The sequence below is a fragment of the Centrocercus urophasianus genome, unplaced genomic scaffold (assembly GCF_019232065.1).
Source record: "Centrocercus urophasianus isolate 14NV4802_14NV808 unplaced genomic scaffold, USGS_Curo_1.0 seq_9, whole genome shotgun sequence".
In the NCBI taxonomy this organism is placed as follows: domain Eukaryota; kingdom Metazoa; phylum Chordata; class Aves; order Galliformes; family Phasianidae; genus Centrocercus; species Centrocercus urophasianus.
This window is the reverse complement of record NW_024885532.1, coordinates 36,812,526-36,830,819: the sequence shown is the minus strand read 5'-3', so window position 1 is coordinate 36,830,819 and position 18,294 is coordinate 36,812,526. Positions and strand designations below refer to the sequence as shown.

The 18,294-nt window shown below is 35.6% G+C and overlaps 1 protein-coding gene across 1 annotated transcript in view; it reads left to right on the top strand.

Moving 5' to 3' along the window:
* DYNC2H1 (dynein cytoplasmic 2 heavy chain 1) overlaps positions 1 to 18,294 on the top strand; it is a 135,233-nt gene that overhangs the window by 9,492 nt on the left and 107,447 nt on the right. Inside the window, exons 12-32 of the mRNA XM_042838934.1 lie at positions 830 to 1,025; positions 1,496 to 1,591; positions 2,398 to 2,550; positions 2,646 to 2,744; positions 5,117 to 5,256; positions 5,356 to 5,584; positions 6,348 to 6,475; positions 7,745 to 7,860; positions 8,739 to 8,866; positions 10,332 to 10,481; positions 11,662 to 11,867; positions 12,730 to 12,885; positions 12,978 to 13,092; positions 13,460 to 13,630; positions 13,850 to 14,232; positions 14,531 to 14,663; positions 14,755 to 14,872; positions 15,040 to 15,152; positions 15,260 to 15,379; positions 16,382 to 16,532; positions 17,760 to 17,956. Coding sequence (XP_042694868.1) covers positions 830 to 1,025; positions 1,496 to 1,591; positions 2,398 to 2,550; positions 2,646 to 2,744; positions 5,117 to 5,256; positions 5,356 to 5,584; positions 6,348 to 6,475; positions 7,745 to 7,860; positions 8,739 to 8,866; positions 10,332 to 10,481; positions 11,662 to 11,867; positions 12,730 to 12,885; positions 12,978 to 13,092; positions 13,460 to 13,630; positions 13,850 to 14,232; positions 14,531 to 14,663; positions 14,755 to 14,872; positions 15,040 to 15,152; positions 15,260 to 15,379; positions 16,382 to 16,532; positions 17,760 to 17,956 — 3,298 coding nt within the window. The remainder of the gene's footprint in view (positions 1 to 829; positions 1,026 to 1,495; positions 1,592 to 2,397; positions 2,551 to 2,645; positions 2,745 to 5,116; positions 5,257 to 5,355; positions 5,585 to 6,347; positions 6,476 to 7,744; positions 7,861 to 8,738; positions 8,867 to 10,331; positions 10,482 to 11,661; positions 11,868 to 12,729; positions 12,886 to 12,977; positions 13,093 to 13,459; positions 13,631 to 13,849; positions 14,233 to 14,530; positions 14,664 to 14,754; positions 14,873 to 15,039; positions 15,153 to 15,259; positions 15,380 to 16,381; positions 16,533 to 17,759; positions 17,957 to 18,294) is intronic.

Below are 18,294 nucleotides of genomic sequence, written 5' to 3'. Positions count from 1 at the left end.
ATTCTGTGATTCTGTGATTCTGTGATTCTGTGATTCTGTGATTCTGTGATTCTGTGACTGTTGACCTTTAGAGCTGCAAGTACACACTGCTGGCTCACTCCAGCTTTTTGTCTACCAGGACCCCAACTTCTCCTTATGTTGCTCTCAATGAGTTCTTCTCCCAATCAGTAAACATCTGAGTTTGCCCTGGCCCAAGTGCAATGCACAGCACTTATCCTTGTCGAACCTCTTTAGGTTCTCATGGACTCACTTTTTGAGCCTGTCCAGGTCCCTCTGGGTGGCTTCCCTTCTTTCTATGGTGTCAGCTGCACCACTCAGCTCAGTGTTATCTGTCATTGTTATTGACAATAACCCTCTGGCTATGGCCATCCAACCAATTCTTTACACCCCTAATAGTCCAACCTTCAAAACCATATTTTCCTAATGCAGAGATAAGGATGTGGTGTGTGACCATGTCAAGGCCTTGCAAAAGTCCAGATAGACAACATCACTCTACCAATGCTGTAACTCTATCATAGAGGGCCACCAGATTGTTCAGGCATGATCTGCCCTTGGTGAAGCCATGCTGGCTGTCTCTAATCACCTCCTCATCTCATATGTGCCTTAACATCTCTTCCAGGATGTTCTGCCTCATGATCATCTTCACAGGCTTTGAATTAAGAGAAAGGTTATTAGAATAACATCTGAGTAATTTAAAATGCTAATAAACATAGAAAAATATAATAGAATTACATCAAGCTTTTCAAAATTATTACTTTATTATAAAAAGCACCTAAGGAACTAATAGGAAAAATTTTTTACTGATGCGTTTAATTTGATTTTGTTTTAGCATCCAAGCTAATAGTCCAGTAATGGAGTTGGATCATGTTTTTGGAACATTAAATATACTTTATTCAGACCGTTTGGTGACTCTCCTAAGAGAAGTACGTCAGCTGTCAGCACTTGGTTTTGTTATACCAGCTAAAATACAGCATGTTGCAAACACTGCACAGAAGTTCTCCAAGCAAGCGGTCATCCTCAAACAGGTAAAGGTTAAATGCCATAATAACTTCCTGTTCTGATTTTCCATTTTTAGTAGTAGAAAACTTCCAGATTATTATCTTTTCCGTTTGAATGTGTCGTTAAGCTTTCTGCTCATTGTAGGGCATTTCAGTCCAATTGAGAAGGAAGTAGGTTGTTTTTAGGTCTTGTATCATGTCCTGGGAGATGTCTTGAAAGCATCTAAAGTACTACTAGACGTAATTAAGGTGATGTATAATTATCTCAAGCATGTGTAAGTGGCAGTCCTTTTTACTATCAGAATTAATCACTCGAAGAAGACATCACATTACCACAGTATGTATAATTTATTCTTATGAGTGTTATACTACTTCAGTTAATTCTAATTTCTAAGTAGCACTGATTGCACAATACATTCAGAAATATACTGTAAATATTAGGAGTACTGAGATATAAATAATCTGTTCTTGGTAATTTAATCTCTTCATTTCTACAGGTGGCACATTTTTATAATTCTATTGATCAGCAAATGATTGAGAGTCAGAAGCCAATGATGTTGCAGTCTGCCCTAGCATTTGAACAGATAATTAAGGTGAGAGGACTCTCCTCTCCTGTATATACAATTTCAGTGTAATCTGCCTATCCTGTGGTACTTCTCTATTTTTACTGGACATTTTAAGTGCAGTCTTACAATGTAAGCAACACCATCTTGTTCATTAACATTTATTAAAACCAGCAGTGCTTTCTTTTTTTGATATTTTGATTGACTTACTGACAAATGAATTACAACATGCCCACAAACAGTACTTTTATCTGCCATTAAGTTTCCCCAGTGCATTACTGTAGCTATAATGATATGCCCATGTTTTTGTGGTTTGCCAGCTTGTTATTTCTCTGACACAGTGGAATGGTGTAGTTAGAATCATAAAATCTTAGAACCACAGTGTTGGAAACAGCCTACAAGGTCATCCAGTCCAACCGTCCTCCCATCACCATTGCCACCACAAGCACTAAGCCACATCTCGCAGCTCCTCATCCAGGCGCCTCTTGAACACTGCCAGGGACGGCGACTCCACCACCTCCTTGGGCAGCCATTCCAGTGCCTGACCACTCTCTGAGAGAAAAAGTTCTTCCTTATGTCTAATCTAAAGCTCCTCTGGTACAACTTGCGGCCATTACCCCTTGCATCCTGCTCGTTGCCTGGGAGAAGAGGCTAAATCCCTCTTCACCACAGCCTCCCTTCAGGAGGTTGTAGAGTGCAATGAGGTCTCCCCTGAGCCTCCTCTTCTCCTGCACTTTGTACTCAAAGAGATCTTTCTCATCTCATCAGTCTCTGTATAGTAGGTGATAATCTACTCTATTTGTTATTAAACCTTACAAAGTTTGTGTGGTTTTAAGCATTCAAAGTCTGGTCCTGGAGGAAATGCTCAAATAACATGGGATAATCCCAGGGAATTGGAAGCTTACATACAAAGACTCCAAGCTGCTGCTGAACGTCTTTCCACTGAAAACAGAAAACTAAGGAAGTGGCACACAAACTTCATTGAAAAGGTATATTTTCAGGTGAAATCGAAATTGTGTTTTTTAAGCATTACTTTACTCTCTCTTTCATTTATATATAGTTATCTTTTAAAATTCTTTAACAGGTTATATCTCTTATGAATATTGATCTACTTCGGCAGCAGCAGCGTTGGAGAGATGGACTCCAGGAGCTCAGAACTGGTTTTGCCAGCCTCGAGTCACAGGCAGGGTTTCATTATCATATTGCAGGGGTTGAGCGTTTGACTTCTAATGCTAATCAAAATTAAGACTCAAACATATTCTCATTTAATTAATTTTGATTAACGAGTTAATTGCTTAATAATGAAGACAGGTGTTTTTTTTTCCAGTTGTGCTAATGGGAGAAGTAAAACACTTGTTCAGTTAATTGGTCTTAGATGAATAAATAGAAAGACTTTCAGTCTTCTGCAATGGGTGGGTCTGCACCATTAGCATGTTGAAATACAGAAATGGCTAGAGCTATAAAGGATCTCAAGACAGAATAGGATGAATGTATAAAATTTGGATTTAGAATGCGTTTGGAATGCATTTTTGACTGAAATAGTGAAGAAGCTACGTTTTTATTTGTTCATCTACCAGCTGCCAATTCTTGGTTAAGAGTATCATACTATGAACTGTAAATGATATCACCTAAGCCACTTTCAGGAGCCATTAGTCAGTTTCTTATTTCCTGTTGCCTTTAACAATAATGGGTCTATAATCTTGGATGGATGGATGTGGTGTTCTTGGCCTTTCTAATACAAATGTGAATCGCTTTAATTGGTACATATTTACTAGTCAAAAGTGCAGTAGTTCTACTGTATTTTTCCTATAAAATTTGCCATTTTCTGAAAGTAATGTAAATAATTAATAAGTGATTATTTAGCCTTTTTTTTCAAATTAGAAATGATAAAAGTGAGCAAAATATATCCTGTTTTACAAATTATAAGTCTTACTATACCTTGCAAATACACGATTGCTCTTGTCATCAAGCTGTTAAAATTCTGTAGTAGCTGATGAGGATTTCAGGGCTCTGTTTGCAGAACTTACAGTAGCGACTGGAAAATCAGCATCTGAATTCATTCATATAAGAATTATGAAGAGGTTTGTGTTTACTCTTTAAGAGCATTATTTGGAAGAAAGGAGCTAGAAGTAAATAAATAACCTATAGTAATCCATGGGGGAATGTTACAATGTAAGTAAGTCTCTCCAAAAGTAAAGCCTCCTTTTTATTTCTGTGAAAACTATAACAGATACAGAGAGCACAACAATACTGTTTCCTAGAGCAAATTCTCAGCGAAAAACAGTATTTTTCAACACAGTCATTACCAGTGGCTATGCATTTTCACCAGCAACAAAAAAGAGCCTGCTTGCTGTACGCATAAAAGCCTGCACGGCTGTCTGGAATGTGGCTTGTCTTTCACATCCCTGTCGCCACTGCTGAAATGTATCACCCATTGCCTCACTGTGCTCACAAGCACTGTTTTGTCTCTATAAATGTTCAGCAAATGTTAATGAATGTCAATGGTGCCAGTTTTTCCACATGGAGGAATTCAGTTCCGCACCTTAGCTTCATATGCACTTCCAGTCAGACACCATTTGTCAGACTGCTGCCATCTGTCCCACTACAATAATGGAATGCTACAGTAATGGAATACTGATTGGAAGGTTCAGTCTCCGCTGCCATACCACCACTGTCTGTTTTTGATGTTGCTGGTCAACATAATAAAACTGGAGGCATTACTTTTGGAGCAGCCATCGCACTATCTTACGTAGTCCATGAAGTTGTTCACGTGTCAATTTCCAACAGTTCCACACTTTTCTTTAAAACTTTGTTTATCACTGTCTTAAAATTTAATTGAGGAAACGTCATTTTTCTTCATCTTAGGAATGCTTCTTTTGGAAGATTTCTCGTGTGTGCTGTCTTGAATTCTAGGATAGAGCTTAACTGTGTAGCTTCTTGTAGCAGCCTTACACTTCCCCTAAGGGCTGGAAATCAATACCTGATTAAATAAGAAGGGATGCTGTTAAGCTACAAGAAGTTTCTTATTTCTTTTTTGACTTCCACTGCCCTTCTGAAAATGCTTTGATGGCTTACAAGTGACCACTTACAGACTTTTGTGCTTTAAATATTCTCATTGCTCACATTCCAATGAAATTTCTAATTCTCTAATATAGAATCTTATATCTGCTTATTAGTTGGTACTAATTAGACAAGGAATTTCTGAAATACAGTAGATGTATTGTAGGAGAGTAAAAGCTGTGTCGTGTTTAGATCTCTCATTCAGCAATCCCCATACCTTATTTTTAGCTGAGTCCCCTGTTTTAGAAAAGCCATGTGAAATTCTTAACCTGAAGTGCAGTAGAGACTGTTTTGATTTGGATTTTGTTTCTTATTTCTGTGTTTTAAGATAAGAAGATCTAGAATTACTATGCCTAATATTGAATCATGGAATATTTCTTTGAGCTTTTTCCAAGATCAATACCTCCAGGCATTCCACTGTGCTGAGCTTTGCATAATAATGTTTTAAGGAGACAAGTGGAGTAAAATAACAAAATAAACATTTTTACATTTTAGGGTTTCAAATCAAGTGATATGAAGGCTTGGAGACAACACTGGAATCATCAACTGTACAAAGCTCTGGAGCATCAGTATCAAATAGGTTTAGAAGCACTTAATGAGAATTTACCAGAAATAAATATTGATTTAACATTCAAGTAAGATTTTTTTTTTTTTATTTGTACAAAGAAAATGTTTTGGCTCAAATTGTATTCAAAAATTTAGGTTTTGTATTTTGTATCTGTTCCACATTTTAGGCAAGGCCGGTTGCAATTCAGACCTCCTTTTGAAGAAGTACGAGCTAGATATTATAGAGAAATGAAGAGATTCATTTCCATTCCAAATCAGTTTAGGGGAGTAAGTGAAACAGAGGAAGAGTCTATCTTCACTGTTATGACTGAGAGAAATGCAAATGGATTTCTGACTGCTTTTAGTAAAGCAGAAGATTTGTTCAGAAGGTTGGCAGAAGTTTGTAATCAATTCAAGGTATTTTCAGTATTTGATTCATGCTTTTTGATTTGTACCTCTTTGGGCTTAAGACCTTCTAGAACGAGCTGTGCTATGAAATTTGTGGATATTGTCCTTTTATGCAAGGTATGTAAGCCAGCCACTTAAGCACACGTGGCTTGAAGCATGTGTACAGTTCCCACTGAAATTTCTATTACAGCAATCTTTCTACCCTTGCTCAAGATCTGTTTTTATCATCCTTTCAATACATAAAGGGAGCTTATAAATTGAAAGGAGACTGATTTCCCCTGCCCCCTCCTCCCCCCAGAAAAAAGAATAAGGGGAAATAACTTTAAACTAAAAGAAGGAACATGTAGTTTAGAGATTAGGAGGAAATTCTTTAGACAGAGGATGGTGAGGCTGTGGCACAGACTGCTCAGAGAAGTTGTGGATGCCCCATCACTGAAGGTGTTCAAGGCCAGGTTGGATGGGGCCTGGGCAGCCAGGTGTGGTTAGCCTGCCTGTGTTAGGGAGGGCTGGAACTGTATATTCTCTAAAGTTCCCTGCCAACACAAGCCATTCTGTGATTCTGTATTCCTTAAAAGCATGGATATGGCAAACCATTCTGTACGTCCTGATTTTTGCACGAAGAGAATCAGTATGTAGTTGAAGGAGCATAAAGGTTAAAGAAAATGTAGCTTTAAGGTGTTATTGAAATATTGTAATATTATTGAGAAATGGAGTGTTCTTACTCTACTAAATATTTGTTTTCCATGAAATTAAAAAAAACTATGTTGAGAAGGAATGGATTGTAATTGGCCAAGTAGATATGGAAACTCTGGCAAAGACGCACCTTTCTGGCAAACAGGACTGGGAAAAAAACTTCAAAGCATTAAAAGTGAGAGGCAAAGAAGCAGAACGTCTTCCCAGGTATAGTGCTACTCTGTTCCTTTGGTTGAATAAGGAATTCCTTCAGGTACTTTAAAGGCAATAGTAAAAAAGAATTATTTTTCATATGGAGTTATAAATACAATTTAAAGTGTTTTTTAAATACTACCATAATTTTGACAGATTTGGATTTTGTTTTTCAGTTTTATTTTTAGACACCCCCTTTTCTCCATGGAACCCTCTCAGAATGCTTTTAATGACTTCTTTTCATGTGATGGGAGCCTTCCTCAAAATTCAGGGTTGATTCTGAGATAGTAAAAGACATTGCAGTATTTTAACAATTATTTTAGCTAAGTCATGTACACCTGAATTATATATGGCATTGAAAATAGGCTTAAAAATATTTATATGTTAAATAATTCATGTATTTAAGCACTTGATTACATCCTTAAATTTATACTTTAAGATACCGTAGTTTAGGCTTTTATTCTTACAGGCATTTGTGTATTGCATGGATAGAGTTACTAAATGGAATTGGTGGGAACCACCTTCAGAGCAAATAGAAAGAGGTCACATTTCATGCAGGAGAATGGGGCTGGTGGAATTGCTGGCTAATTGTTACTTTCAGTAGTAGAGATTTCCAAGTGTTTGAGGACAGACTGAGAGAGCAGAAGACAAATCAGCTGATGGATCTTGAAGCCAGAAACCACGAGTGGATACACAGTGTCACAAGTTGAAAATAACTGGTTTTCAGGCAGGATACTCAGGAAGATTTTAAAATAGGATAGGCCTTTTCACAGCGTTCTTTAGGCATCTCCTTTAAGTCACTGTCAGAAATAGGGAACGGGGCCCTTATATGACTCACTTGGCTTTTCTTATGTTCTTTGCACTATGAAGACCTGGGTTAGTAAATTCTCATGGAAGTTAGAGACCTAAGGACATTATTGCAGAAATAATATTTTTGTTGCACCAATAATATTTTTCTTCTTGAGTATTAAAATTTTGAATTTTGAATTCAGTGTCGTGTATGAAATCAAGTGATTTACTCATTATTGGAACGATCAGAGTGTTAGACCTTAGTCACCATAATGTTGAGTATATATGCTTGACATTTGTTATATGTCTTTCAGTGCTACGAGTAGCACAGTTATTTATCCAAGAAAGTAAAATTTGTATTTGTAGAATGATGTGAGATTTTTTCTTACTAGGCTATAAAATCAGGTTAAACTACAGACATGCCTACATGATAGAACTATACTGGGACTTGTACATATTACTGAATAGTTGCTGTTCTTGATATTTTTCTTGAAGCACCATCAAGATAGATTGCATAACTGTTAACTGCAACCCTGTGAAAACTGCAATTGATGATTTTATCCAGAAGTTGTATGATGTTCTTGTCATTTCTTTGAGAAAATCTATACAAGGTAAATAACTTCAATGGATAGTAGTTTTTTATTTCTGTTGCACTTGTTTGCACTGTTACTGTCTTTGTTGAAGACTTCTTTTATTTAACAAATATTTTTCTTTTAGACATAGTAAATTGCAGAAATCACAGAGAAGCAAAAGTAATGTTACTTGATTTCCACTGGAGGCCTAAGCTATGACCTCTTGATCTCCATGTGCGTTTTTTCCATTCACTTGTTTTGGCAACATCTGTTTCGAATGCAGCAGAATACACCTAGACAAGAAACTCAGAACAAGGATCATGCAGAGGGTGAATTACTTCCCTAGCCTGGCAACTGAATTGCTTTCTGGATGCTGCATTATTTCCTGGAGTTGTGAAGAAAATATATTAAAAAATAGACATACATAGATAGCATAGCATAACGATTGTGCTTTATAGCATAGCTTTGCTTTTCTTTGTGAATATTTTCACTCTGCAAGGAGGTGGCTTTATTTATTTAATTTCTTCTAAAACAAAATAAAACGAAACTCCCACTCCCCCTCCAAAAAATTTCACATCTGTTTTTCTCCTATTACCGTAAAAAAACATACAGATTTGGAAAATATACAAATAGATGCACTGTCTGTATGTTCAGTTCTCAGAAGGGACTGATACTTACATTTTAAGTAATACACTGCAAGTAGCGTATTAAATTTAGAAGTCTATATGTAAACACGAGCATCCAGCCTTTGTTGAAGAGGCGTTTAATACTGGAGTCTGCAGTTTTTAAGCAAATACCTTATGTACAAAGCTATGTCTTATGCTGGTGTTGTACCACAGCACATTTGTCTGACTTTGTTATTTATTACTACAAATACTTTTCCATAACAGCTCTGTTTTCTATGTTTCTTTATGTAGCTCACCTTTCTGATGTTTCTTCATTTCTTAATGATGCCATGGAAACGTTAGTTGTTAGACCTCAAACTGTAGAAGAAATATCAGAAGACAATTTAAAATATTTAAATCTACATGAACAAAAAGGAGAGGTAAGATACAATTTTATCATATCCAACACAAAAACTATATAAAAAAAAACAAAAACAACTGCATTCTGGTAGCAAAACTTACATTGAATGTAACTAATGTAGAATATGCAGTGGCATTATAGAGTCAGGGCAGAGGTCCATGTAACCATGTAAAGTATTTTCTTTCTAGCAGGTGTATAAAGGTGAATAAAGTGGCAGCATAGGGAAAGAATATAAAATCACGATATTGTATTTGATGTTTCCCACACTTCTGGCCTCTAACCAGAACCTTTATGATAACATGATAGAATGACCAGGGTTGAGCTTTATGTAGTTCTTCTCCGTATAGTAAGACTGGTTTTCTTTTCTGCAGCCTTAGCTAGTCTCCTCTTAGGGCAAATATACCTTTGACATTTATATTATCTTCTGGTAAAGTGTAGCTTGGTCACTCATTACAAGTAGGACACTTCTTTTTATTATTTTTTGCCCCTCTAGTCTATTAACTTCATACCATTTATGTCTTATTTTGGAAGAGTTGTAGAACAATCCATTCATATGCATACTTTTCATGACACACAATGATAATGCTCATTGTTATATTCTATAGCAGCCATCTCTTCTCTATACTGAACAATTTTAGTTTACTCCATTTTTTTGTTTAAGCCTACCATCACTCTGACAATCCTTCTTGCCCAGAACAGCATTTCTCCTTAGTATTAAGGCATTTTCTCATCACTCAGTTTTTGAAGGAGAGCATAGGTAACAGATGATTTTGGAAAATGTGTCACATTCTCTGCATTGAATTCCATCTTTATAGAAAGAAAAAAGTTTATGGAAAAGATAGCTAACCTCCCAAAATCTCCATCTGCCCTGTTCTGTTGCTGCACAGGATGTTATATGGTATGGAGTATTATGTGGTTAGTTTGAGTCATCTGCCTGATTGTGTCTCCTCTGAGCTGCTTTGACACTCCCAGGATATTAAACAGGAAGGCAGTTAGCAACATCTTGATACTGAGCAAACACTGTTCTGCACTACCTGAAACATCAGTATGTTGTCTGCATTGTTTTGGTGACATCATATAAACATAACACATCTGCTGTGGTGAAAATTAACTCCTTCCCAGCCAGGCCCATGACACATTTAGGTCATGTATATACCAATCTTCAGTTGCTTTGATACTGTTTCAGAATCTGGTTGATTGGGTATCTACAATAAGTAGGGAGCCATTTACCTGTTTCTCAATAAGCATTAACTCCTGTATATTTCATTTCAGGATCAAGATTAAGATTTTTTCTAAATACCTCAGATGCTATTTTTCTTGTGTTTTACTTTTTATGTAAGCAGTATTAAAAATACAAATGCATGTAGACACATAATCTATGGATACACCAGTGGTGATTCTTATATATTTATTTATTGTTTGGGTAAGCAGGATTTACTGAATTTTTACATACATATGTGTATTTTTAATCCACTTGAATTTAGATTTTTCTCCTGTTTCAAGAAGCTGAGGATAAAAACAAACTTTTGCGAACTGTGGCTGGTGTGGGTTTGGACACAGTCAGTAACCTGAGAGCTACGTGGGATAAATTTGAGTTAATGATGGAAAGCCACCAGCTTATGATAACAGAGCAGGTAACAATGTTTAATCATGGAATCATAGAATGGCTTGGGTTGGAAGAGACTTTACTGATCATCTAATTCCTACCCCCCTGCCATGAGCAGTGTTTCTACCCACTCAATCAGGCTGTCCAGTGTCCTTTCACAGAATTCCAGAACCACAGAGGTTGAAAAGGACCTCCCAAGATCATCTAGTCCTCTCTGCCATAGCAACACCTCCAGCAGTGGGGTGTTGCTGGCATCTTTGGGCAGCCCATTCCAGTGCCTCACAAGTCTCTAACAAGTTTCCTCCAAGTATAAAATCTAAATTTCCTCTGTTTTATTTTAAAACCATTCCCCCTTGACCTGTTACTATCTGCCTCCGTAAAAAGTAGGTCTCCCTTTTGTTTATAAGCTCCCTTTAAGTGCTGGAAGGCTACAATGAGGTCTCCCTGGAGCCTTCTTCAGTCAACTTTTTTTTTGTAGGAGAGATGCTCCAGTCTTCTGATCATCTTTGTGGCTCTCCTCTGGACCCGCTCCAGCAGCTCCTAAAGCACTGAAGTCTGGAGAAATACTTTTTCATGAATTATATCAAATCCATACCTTTTCCTTGTTCAGTATTAACACAAACTTTGATGACAGTCTGTAAGGACATACTGCTTTTTAACCAGTAACCAGGTGAAATATCTGTAGAACTGATTCTGAAATTAATGTTGTTCTTCTGTCTCAGAGACCTGCCTAAAGACAGAGATGGCTTAATATAAATCAGCAGTTCCCTGAAGAAAACAGAACAGTTAAAATATATTGTTTATTTTATTGTGTTCTTAGCACTGATGCTGGGGTGGTTTCTTTTCTTTTTTCTTTTTTTTTTTTTTTTTCCAACAACTTGGCTAAACTACGTGCATTCCTCTAATTGCCAGGCCACTGAGACATTCTTGAACTCTTTTTCATTATTGCTGAAGATACTGATGTGTCATACAAATAGCAGTTCTTCTGTGTGCAGGCTAAGTGGGTAGCATAGGCCAAAAAATAAATCTTACCTGCCAGCATAAAGTTAGTACCCCTTGTTTTGAAATAAAACCAGAAGACTAAAGATGAACAATTTCTTAGGGTGTTACATATGAAGTTGGAACAATGTGATTACTTCACTTTTGCTGGATAGTAGTTGTAGTTGTGATCCATTAAAGGAATCTCGTTTTTAACTCTTACTTTACAGATTGAAGTGATGAAGGGAAATGTGATGTCACGTATTGATATATATCTTCAAGACCTGGAAAAATTTAAAGTTCGTTGGGATCAGCTGAAGCCAAGTGATGATGTAATTGAAACAGGTGATCAAGATGTGCTTGAGAAAAGTGCTCAGATCATAAAAGAGAAGAAAGAGGAATTTGATGAACTTGAAACCATGAAGGAAAAACTCATGTATGTTTATTTCCCTTTACATTGTAGTCATTAATGTATGGATCTTTTGCAGTAACAATATCTTAGAAAATATTACATTTTATCTCACGGTTAATATTGCTAATTCAGTTTTCTTCATATTAAATGATTTTCATTCATTATTTTTCAAGGTTATTTTTGTTCATTTTACATTACGAGACTTTCTCGTGCTGAAGTTTTTATGAAATAAAAGGTCAAGGACTCAGGCCTCTAAGGAAAAGAATGTGTAAATAAAAAGGCAGATATTCTGACTTTTGAACTCACTAAAGGGAAGTTTGGCATACTGGTCCAAGGAAGGGGACTGATTGGTTCAGTCAGCTGGTAACTTAAGTGGGCTAGAGCTCACCTCTCTCATTTCTTGAGTAAGTGTCCTATCTGTTAGACTGTTGTGTTGAAGGAAAGAATTTTTTCCTCTAAATACCTACTTTAGGTAAACTCATTACTGCATATCCTGAGCAGACAAAATTTTTTATTTCAATTCTTAGCTTGGCACGTAATTATGGTAGTAAATAAAACCAGCATGATTCTTCTACCTATAATGAAAAAAACAAATCAATTTGAACTTTTTTTCACACCTCATTTTGGGTAATACCAAGTTCAAGATTCACTTTGTAAAAAAAAGAGAAATGAAAGTTTATGGCAAATACAGTTACTCCTTTTATTCCTTTATTATTTCTGCTTGAGAAGGAGACAGTAATGAAATTGCAGTTGGCAAAAATGCTCTTCAGTAAAGCCAGTGGCTTTTCTTAATTAAAGGAGGTCTATTTTAATGTAATTGCTTCTCTTAAATCATTAATGTGTAGTTGAATAACTTGGTGTATAATGTGGTTATCTTTTTATTCAGTGAAGAATGCCATCATTTTAAATTGGAAGAGCCTGACTTCTCATTGTCAAAAGTTGTATCTCAGGATATTAAGTGTTGTGCAGAAGTCTGGGCATTGTATGAAGAGTTTTATCAAGGTTTTCAGGAGAAAGCCAAAGAAGACTGGATTACTTTTAGGTAAGATTTTCTTGCTTTATTTTTTGTGGACGTGTATGCATGGCTATAGTTCTGTGTTGTTATAACCTTTTCTATATTTGATTTTCATACAGGAGTAAAACATACCTATTTGAGGAATTTTTGTTTAACTGGCATGATAAAATTAGGAAGATGGAAGGACACACTGTAATGACAGTAAAGTTGCAAAAAGAAGTGGACAAATACAAAGTAAGATGCTACTTATAGCAAGGTGTTTAAAATAAAAAATCCAATGGTATTATTTGCTATGTTACTCATTGTTCATTTTTCACAAAAAAAATCAGAATTTCAGAAAGTATCTCCTGGTGCTGTTTTGAACATTTAATTTATTTATAAGAATCTTTTAGTGCCTTATAGTGAACGAGGAGAGCATTATAATTTACTTAAATGTACTTAACAATGAGTTTTCCTGAGAAAGTTCTTAAACATTAAATCCAGCATTCTAAAAAAAAAAAACATTTTAAGAATGTTAATTTTTTTTTAGCAGCTTCTCTGTAAACAAACAGATACAATTTGCAGAAATATTAGGTAGATTCATGTAATTTTTCTCCCACAGATGATAATTCCACTCTTAAAATATGTTAGAGGAGAACATCTTTCTCCAGACCACTGGCTCGATCTCTTTCGTCTTCTGGGTCTTCCCCGAGGCACCACTCTTCAGGGTTTGCTATTTGGAGATCTGCTTAAAGTGACTGATGCCATTATAGAAAAAGCCACAGAACTTAAGGTATGAATAATGACTTATAATTGTATTTTTGTTCTGATATTTATTTATCTAGTGTTCTTTTGTAAATGCAACAGTGTCTTTCCATAGAATATTTTGTTCTGCATGCGTATTTATATTTTTATCTTAATATAGAAATGTAATTTGTCTTTGATTCTTGAAGAAAAAGTATTACCACAAGGCCTGTAGTTTTAAATGAAATCTATTTCTGCCTTTAAATAGGATTTGAATTGTCGGGCTCAAGGTGAGGTTACAATCAGAGAAGCATTACGTGAACTTGAACTCTGGGGAGTTGGGGCTGTCTTTACATTAACAGATTATGAAGATAGCCAAGGCAAGACTGTCATGCTTATTAAAGACTGGAAAGACATTGTCAACCAAGTTGGAGATCATCGCTGTCTTCTACAGTCCCTCAGAGACTCTCCATATTACAAAGGTTTTGAAGATAAAGTGTCCATTTGGGAAAAAAAACTTGCTGAGTTGGATGAGTTTTTGCAAAATTTAAACCTGATACAGAGGAAATGGGTCTATTTAGAACCCATATTTGGCCGTGGAGCTCTGCCCAAAGACCATGCACGGTTTACCAGAGTTGATGAAGATTTTAGGTTAGTGATATGGAATCTAATATATTTTCTGTACCATCTTTGAACCGTGTGCTACATTGTTATTAATAGTGGAAATATGAGGCACAACTATTCCAAAGAAGTTGTTAAATCATGCTGGAGATATGTTGATGTAAATTCTGAAATATTTCATCATAGATTTTTAAAACTGAGTTATAAATCAGATACTTATACAACTCATATGTGTTTTAATTTTTAATTAAATGGCTACAAATGTTTAATACTGAGAAAAAAACTGTAATGGTAATTTTATGAATTATTCCTTTTTTTTTCTGTCAAGATCTGTTTTGTCAGATATCAAAAGGGATAACAGAATAACTTCACTGAATGCCCGGGCAGGAACAAGAAATACCTTAATTGCCATACTTGATCAGCTTCAGAGATGTCAGAGATCTTTGAATGAGTTTTTGGAGGTACAAGCGAAATTAATGTAGTTTTCTATAAAGAAAGTAAGTAAGTTTTAATTAAAGTAAATAATAATAAAAATATTTTCTTTTTATACAGGAAAAGCGCTCAGCATTTCCAAGATTCTATTTCATTGGAGATGATGACTTATTAGAAATTTTAGGACAATCCACAAATCCTTTGGTTATTCAGACTCATCTTAAGAAACTTTTTGCTGGTAATGCATTAGTTTTCATTTGGGAAAAATATTTATTCAGAAATAAGTATATTTAAAGCTAAATTGTCTGTTGCACTTTTTTTTTTTCCTTTTCTGCTACTAGACATGGGGGAATTAATCTTTAAGACTAACAGTATCTGACTTCATTGTCATTTTCTGATTAATAGGCATTCATAGTGTGAGCTTTGATGAAGAATTTAAACACATAGTTGCCATGAAGTCAGTAGAAGGAGAAACTGTGCCACTTAGGAATAAAGTTCTTCTGTCCAATGATGTGGAGGTAAAAAAAAAAAAAAAAAAAAAAAAAAATCACATCCAAATATATTTCCAGAAAGTTTTGAGAACATAATTTGCGATGTATCTGAAGTTTTTTCTTCTTTTGGGCAGGTGTGGCTAAGCAGTTTGGCTTTGGAGATGAAGGAAACTCTGAAGAAGATGTTAATTGATTGTGTTGATGCTGGAAAAAAATCAGAAGGTTCCATCGATCCAACGCTATTTCCTTCCCAGGTAGTAGATGATTCAGTAGCACCGCTGTAGAGTTTGAAATACACCAAATGAGTTACTTTTAAAGGCTCACAAAGTATACACATGAATTTGCAAGAAATCTCCAGACAAATCCCAGAAAAATCCTCTTTATATATTATAGAGAAATTCTTCAAAATGTTTCTTTTTTCTTATAATTCTTATGTAAACATTAAAAGTGCTAAGGTATTTTACATGCTGCCTGATCTTACATAAAATGTATTTAATATGATACAATTCTTGATCTTAGCTAATAGACAATAATAGATGTGGGGCTGCTAAAACTTGTGACATTTAAAAAAAAAAAAAAAAAAAGACACTTTTTGAATGTGATTAATCTGTAAATTTCCCCTGTGAACAGAAATAGTGAACAGAAATAGTAATAAAGATAAAATTGATTTTTGCAATTTGAACCAGTAGCACAAATGGCCTAGTTAAACTTACAAGTCTTCAGGTTGGTATAATTGGTGGAATTTTTTGATCCAGTTCTTTCTGGTTCCGAATTTGACTGAATCTTTGTAGCTCTAACAGTATTTTTCCAGTCAACTTATTTACTTAAAACATAAGGGGTTTATAGAAATCCAAATACAAAATGCTATGTTAGCGGGTCAGGAGTGGAACAAGTTAAAGATGTGATCTGAGCTCTTTGGCTGCAGACTCAGTGGGCCTAAAATGTTTGTGTATTACACCTCTGTTAATAAGAAAAGACGCTTCTAACAGTTTTGGTACCACATGTTTTAGAGCAGCTAATGTATTTGCTGTACTGGATTGCATTACAGGTTTTTGCTAAATGGTATCAGTTTTTAAAAGGTGGCTGTATTTAAGTGCTTGGCAAATGTTTGATGTCGTTTACGTTTACAGTAAAATAATTTAAACATTGATAACATTTTCTTAGTGACCAATGGTAAATGTTTGTTTTCCTTTATCTTAGGTATTTTTAAAATGTAATTTGAACTTCTTAACTTTTTTTTAATTTTTTTATTTAAGATTCTTTCTTTGGCAGAACAAATTCAGTTCACTGAAGATGTTGAAAATGCTATCAAAAACCATAACCTGCAACAGTTAGAATTAGAACTGATGGCTAAACTGGAACGTTATACTAGCATTGATACTAGTATGGAAGATACTGGCAGTACAGGTACAAAAATGAGCCCTAATATGTAAGACCCCATTTTGCAACTGTATAGTATTTAACATTCTCTTTGTTCAAGTAGGAGACTACAAATTAGATGCCTACTATTATCAACATTAGTGTATTTAATGTTTCAGTGAATAACTGACTTTTATTTAGGAGAGCTTATGTATTTGGAAACGTACATAATTCATGTATCTACAAAATAAATGAATATATATGTATCACCACATAGTTTTATATAAAATGGCTATAACTGTATGTAGAGAAATCCTCCCATTTTCCTTCTCCCTTTATTCTTAGTTAAAATCTCCAGAGCATATACAGTATGATTTCAGATCCTCATAGAATCACCAAGGTTGGAAAAGACCTAAAAGATCATCCAGTCCAACCGTTCACCTATTCCCAATAGCTCCTACTAAACCATGTCCCTCAACACAACATCCAGCCTTTCCTTGAACACCCCCAGGGTCGGTGACTCCACCACCTCCCTGGGCAGTCCATTCCAGTGCCTGACCACCCTTTCTGAAAAGTAATACTTCCTCATGTCCAGCCTGAATCTCCCCTGCCGTAGCTTGAAGCCATTCCCCCTGGTCCTATCACTAATGACACGAGAGAAGAGGCCGACCCCCAGCTCACCACAACCTCCCTTCAGGAAGTTATAGAGAGCAATGAGGTCTCCCCTGAGCCTCCTCTTCTCCAGGCTGAACATTCCCAGCTCCTTCAGCCTCTCCTCATATGGCCTGTGTTCCAGACCCCTCACCAGCTTTGTTGCCCTCCTTTGAACACGTTCCAGGGCCTCAACATCTTTCTTGCAGTGAGGGGCCCAAAACTGGACACAGCACTCGAGGTGCGGCCTCACCAGTGCTGAGTATAGGAACATCACATCAGTTGAGAATTTGTGCCTCGCTTACCAAGTGGATATAGCTGTAAACACATTTGGAATAATGGCTGTAAACACGTTTAGAATAATTTGTTTCTGAAAAAAACCTCTATCTCACTCTCTTGAGAGTAGGGGCAGATAACATCACATGCATTAGGCTAGTTGCCCATCTTTCCAATGGCTGAAATTACATGATGACTTACTACCTCTGTCAGGATCTCATTTTATGCTGATTTGTAAATACATATAATTGTCTCAGTAAAATCAAATGATAATAGAAAGTAACCCAGTGAATGTCAGAATTGCTAATATTGTGTTTTTTTTATTTTTTTCATTGTATGCAAAATCAGGAATTCTTGAGCTCAAGCTTAAAGCTTTGATTCTTGATATCATTCATAACATTGATTTAGTGAAGCAGCTAAATCAAGCTCAGATTCACAGTGCTGAAGACTGGGCTTGGAAGAAACAGTTGAGATTTTATATGAAAGACCAAAAATGTTATGTTCAGATGGTAGACGCTGAACTTCAGTACACTTATGAATATCAGGTATGATGTTTTTAATTTGTGCTTGGTGGCTTTTAAATATGTATCAAACTCTTTTTCAGTCTTCACATGCTGCTAGTTGCCTTCCAAACATTGCTGCTGTTTTCCAAATTTGTTATGTCGTTTTTGTGCTATTTCATAGAAAGTATAAAAAGTTGAATACTTATTTTTAGTTCTTGATTTTGATAATGTAAATGTAATGGTTGGATGGAAAGCAGCTACAGTATGGATACATAATACTTAATATGGATACAGATTGATCTGATTTCAGTGCTTTTTTCATTTCCTTTAAAGTTTTTCTTTTTTTTTTTTTTTTTTTTTTTTTTTTTTTTTTTAAAAAA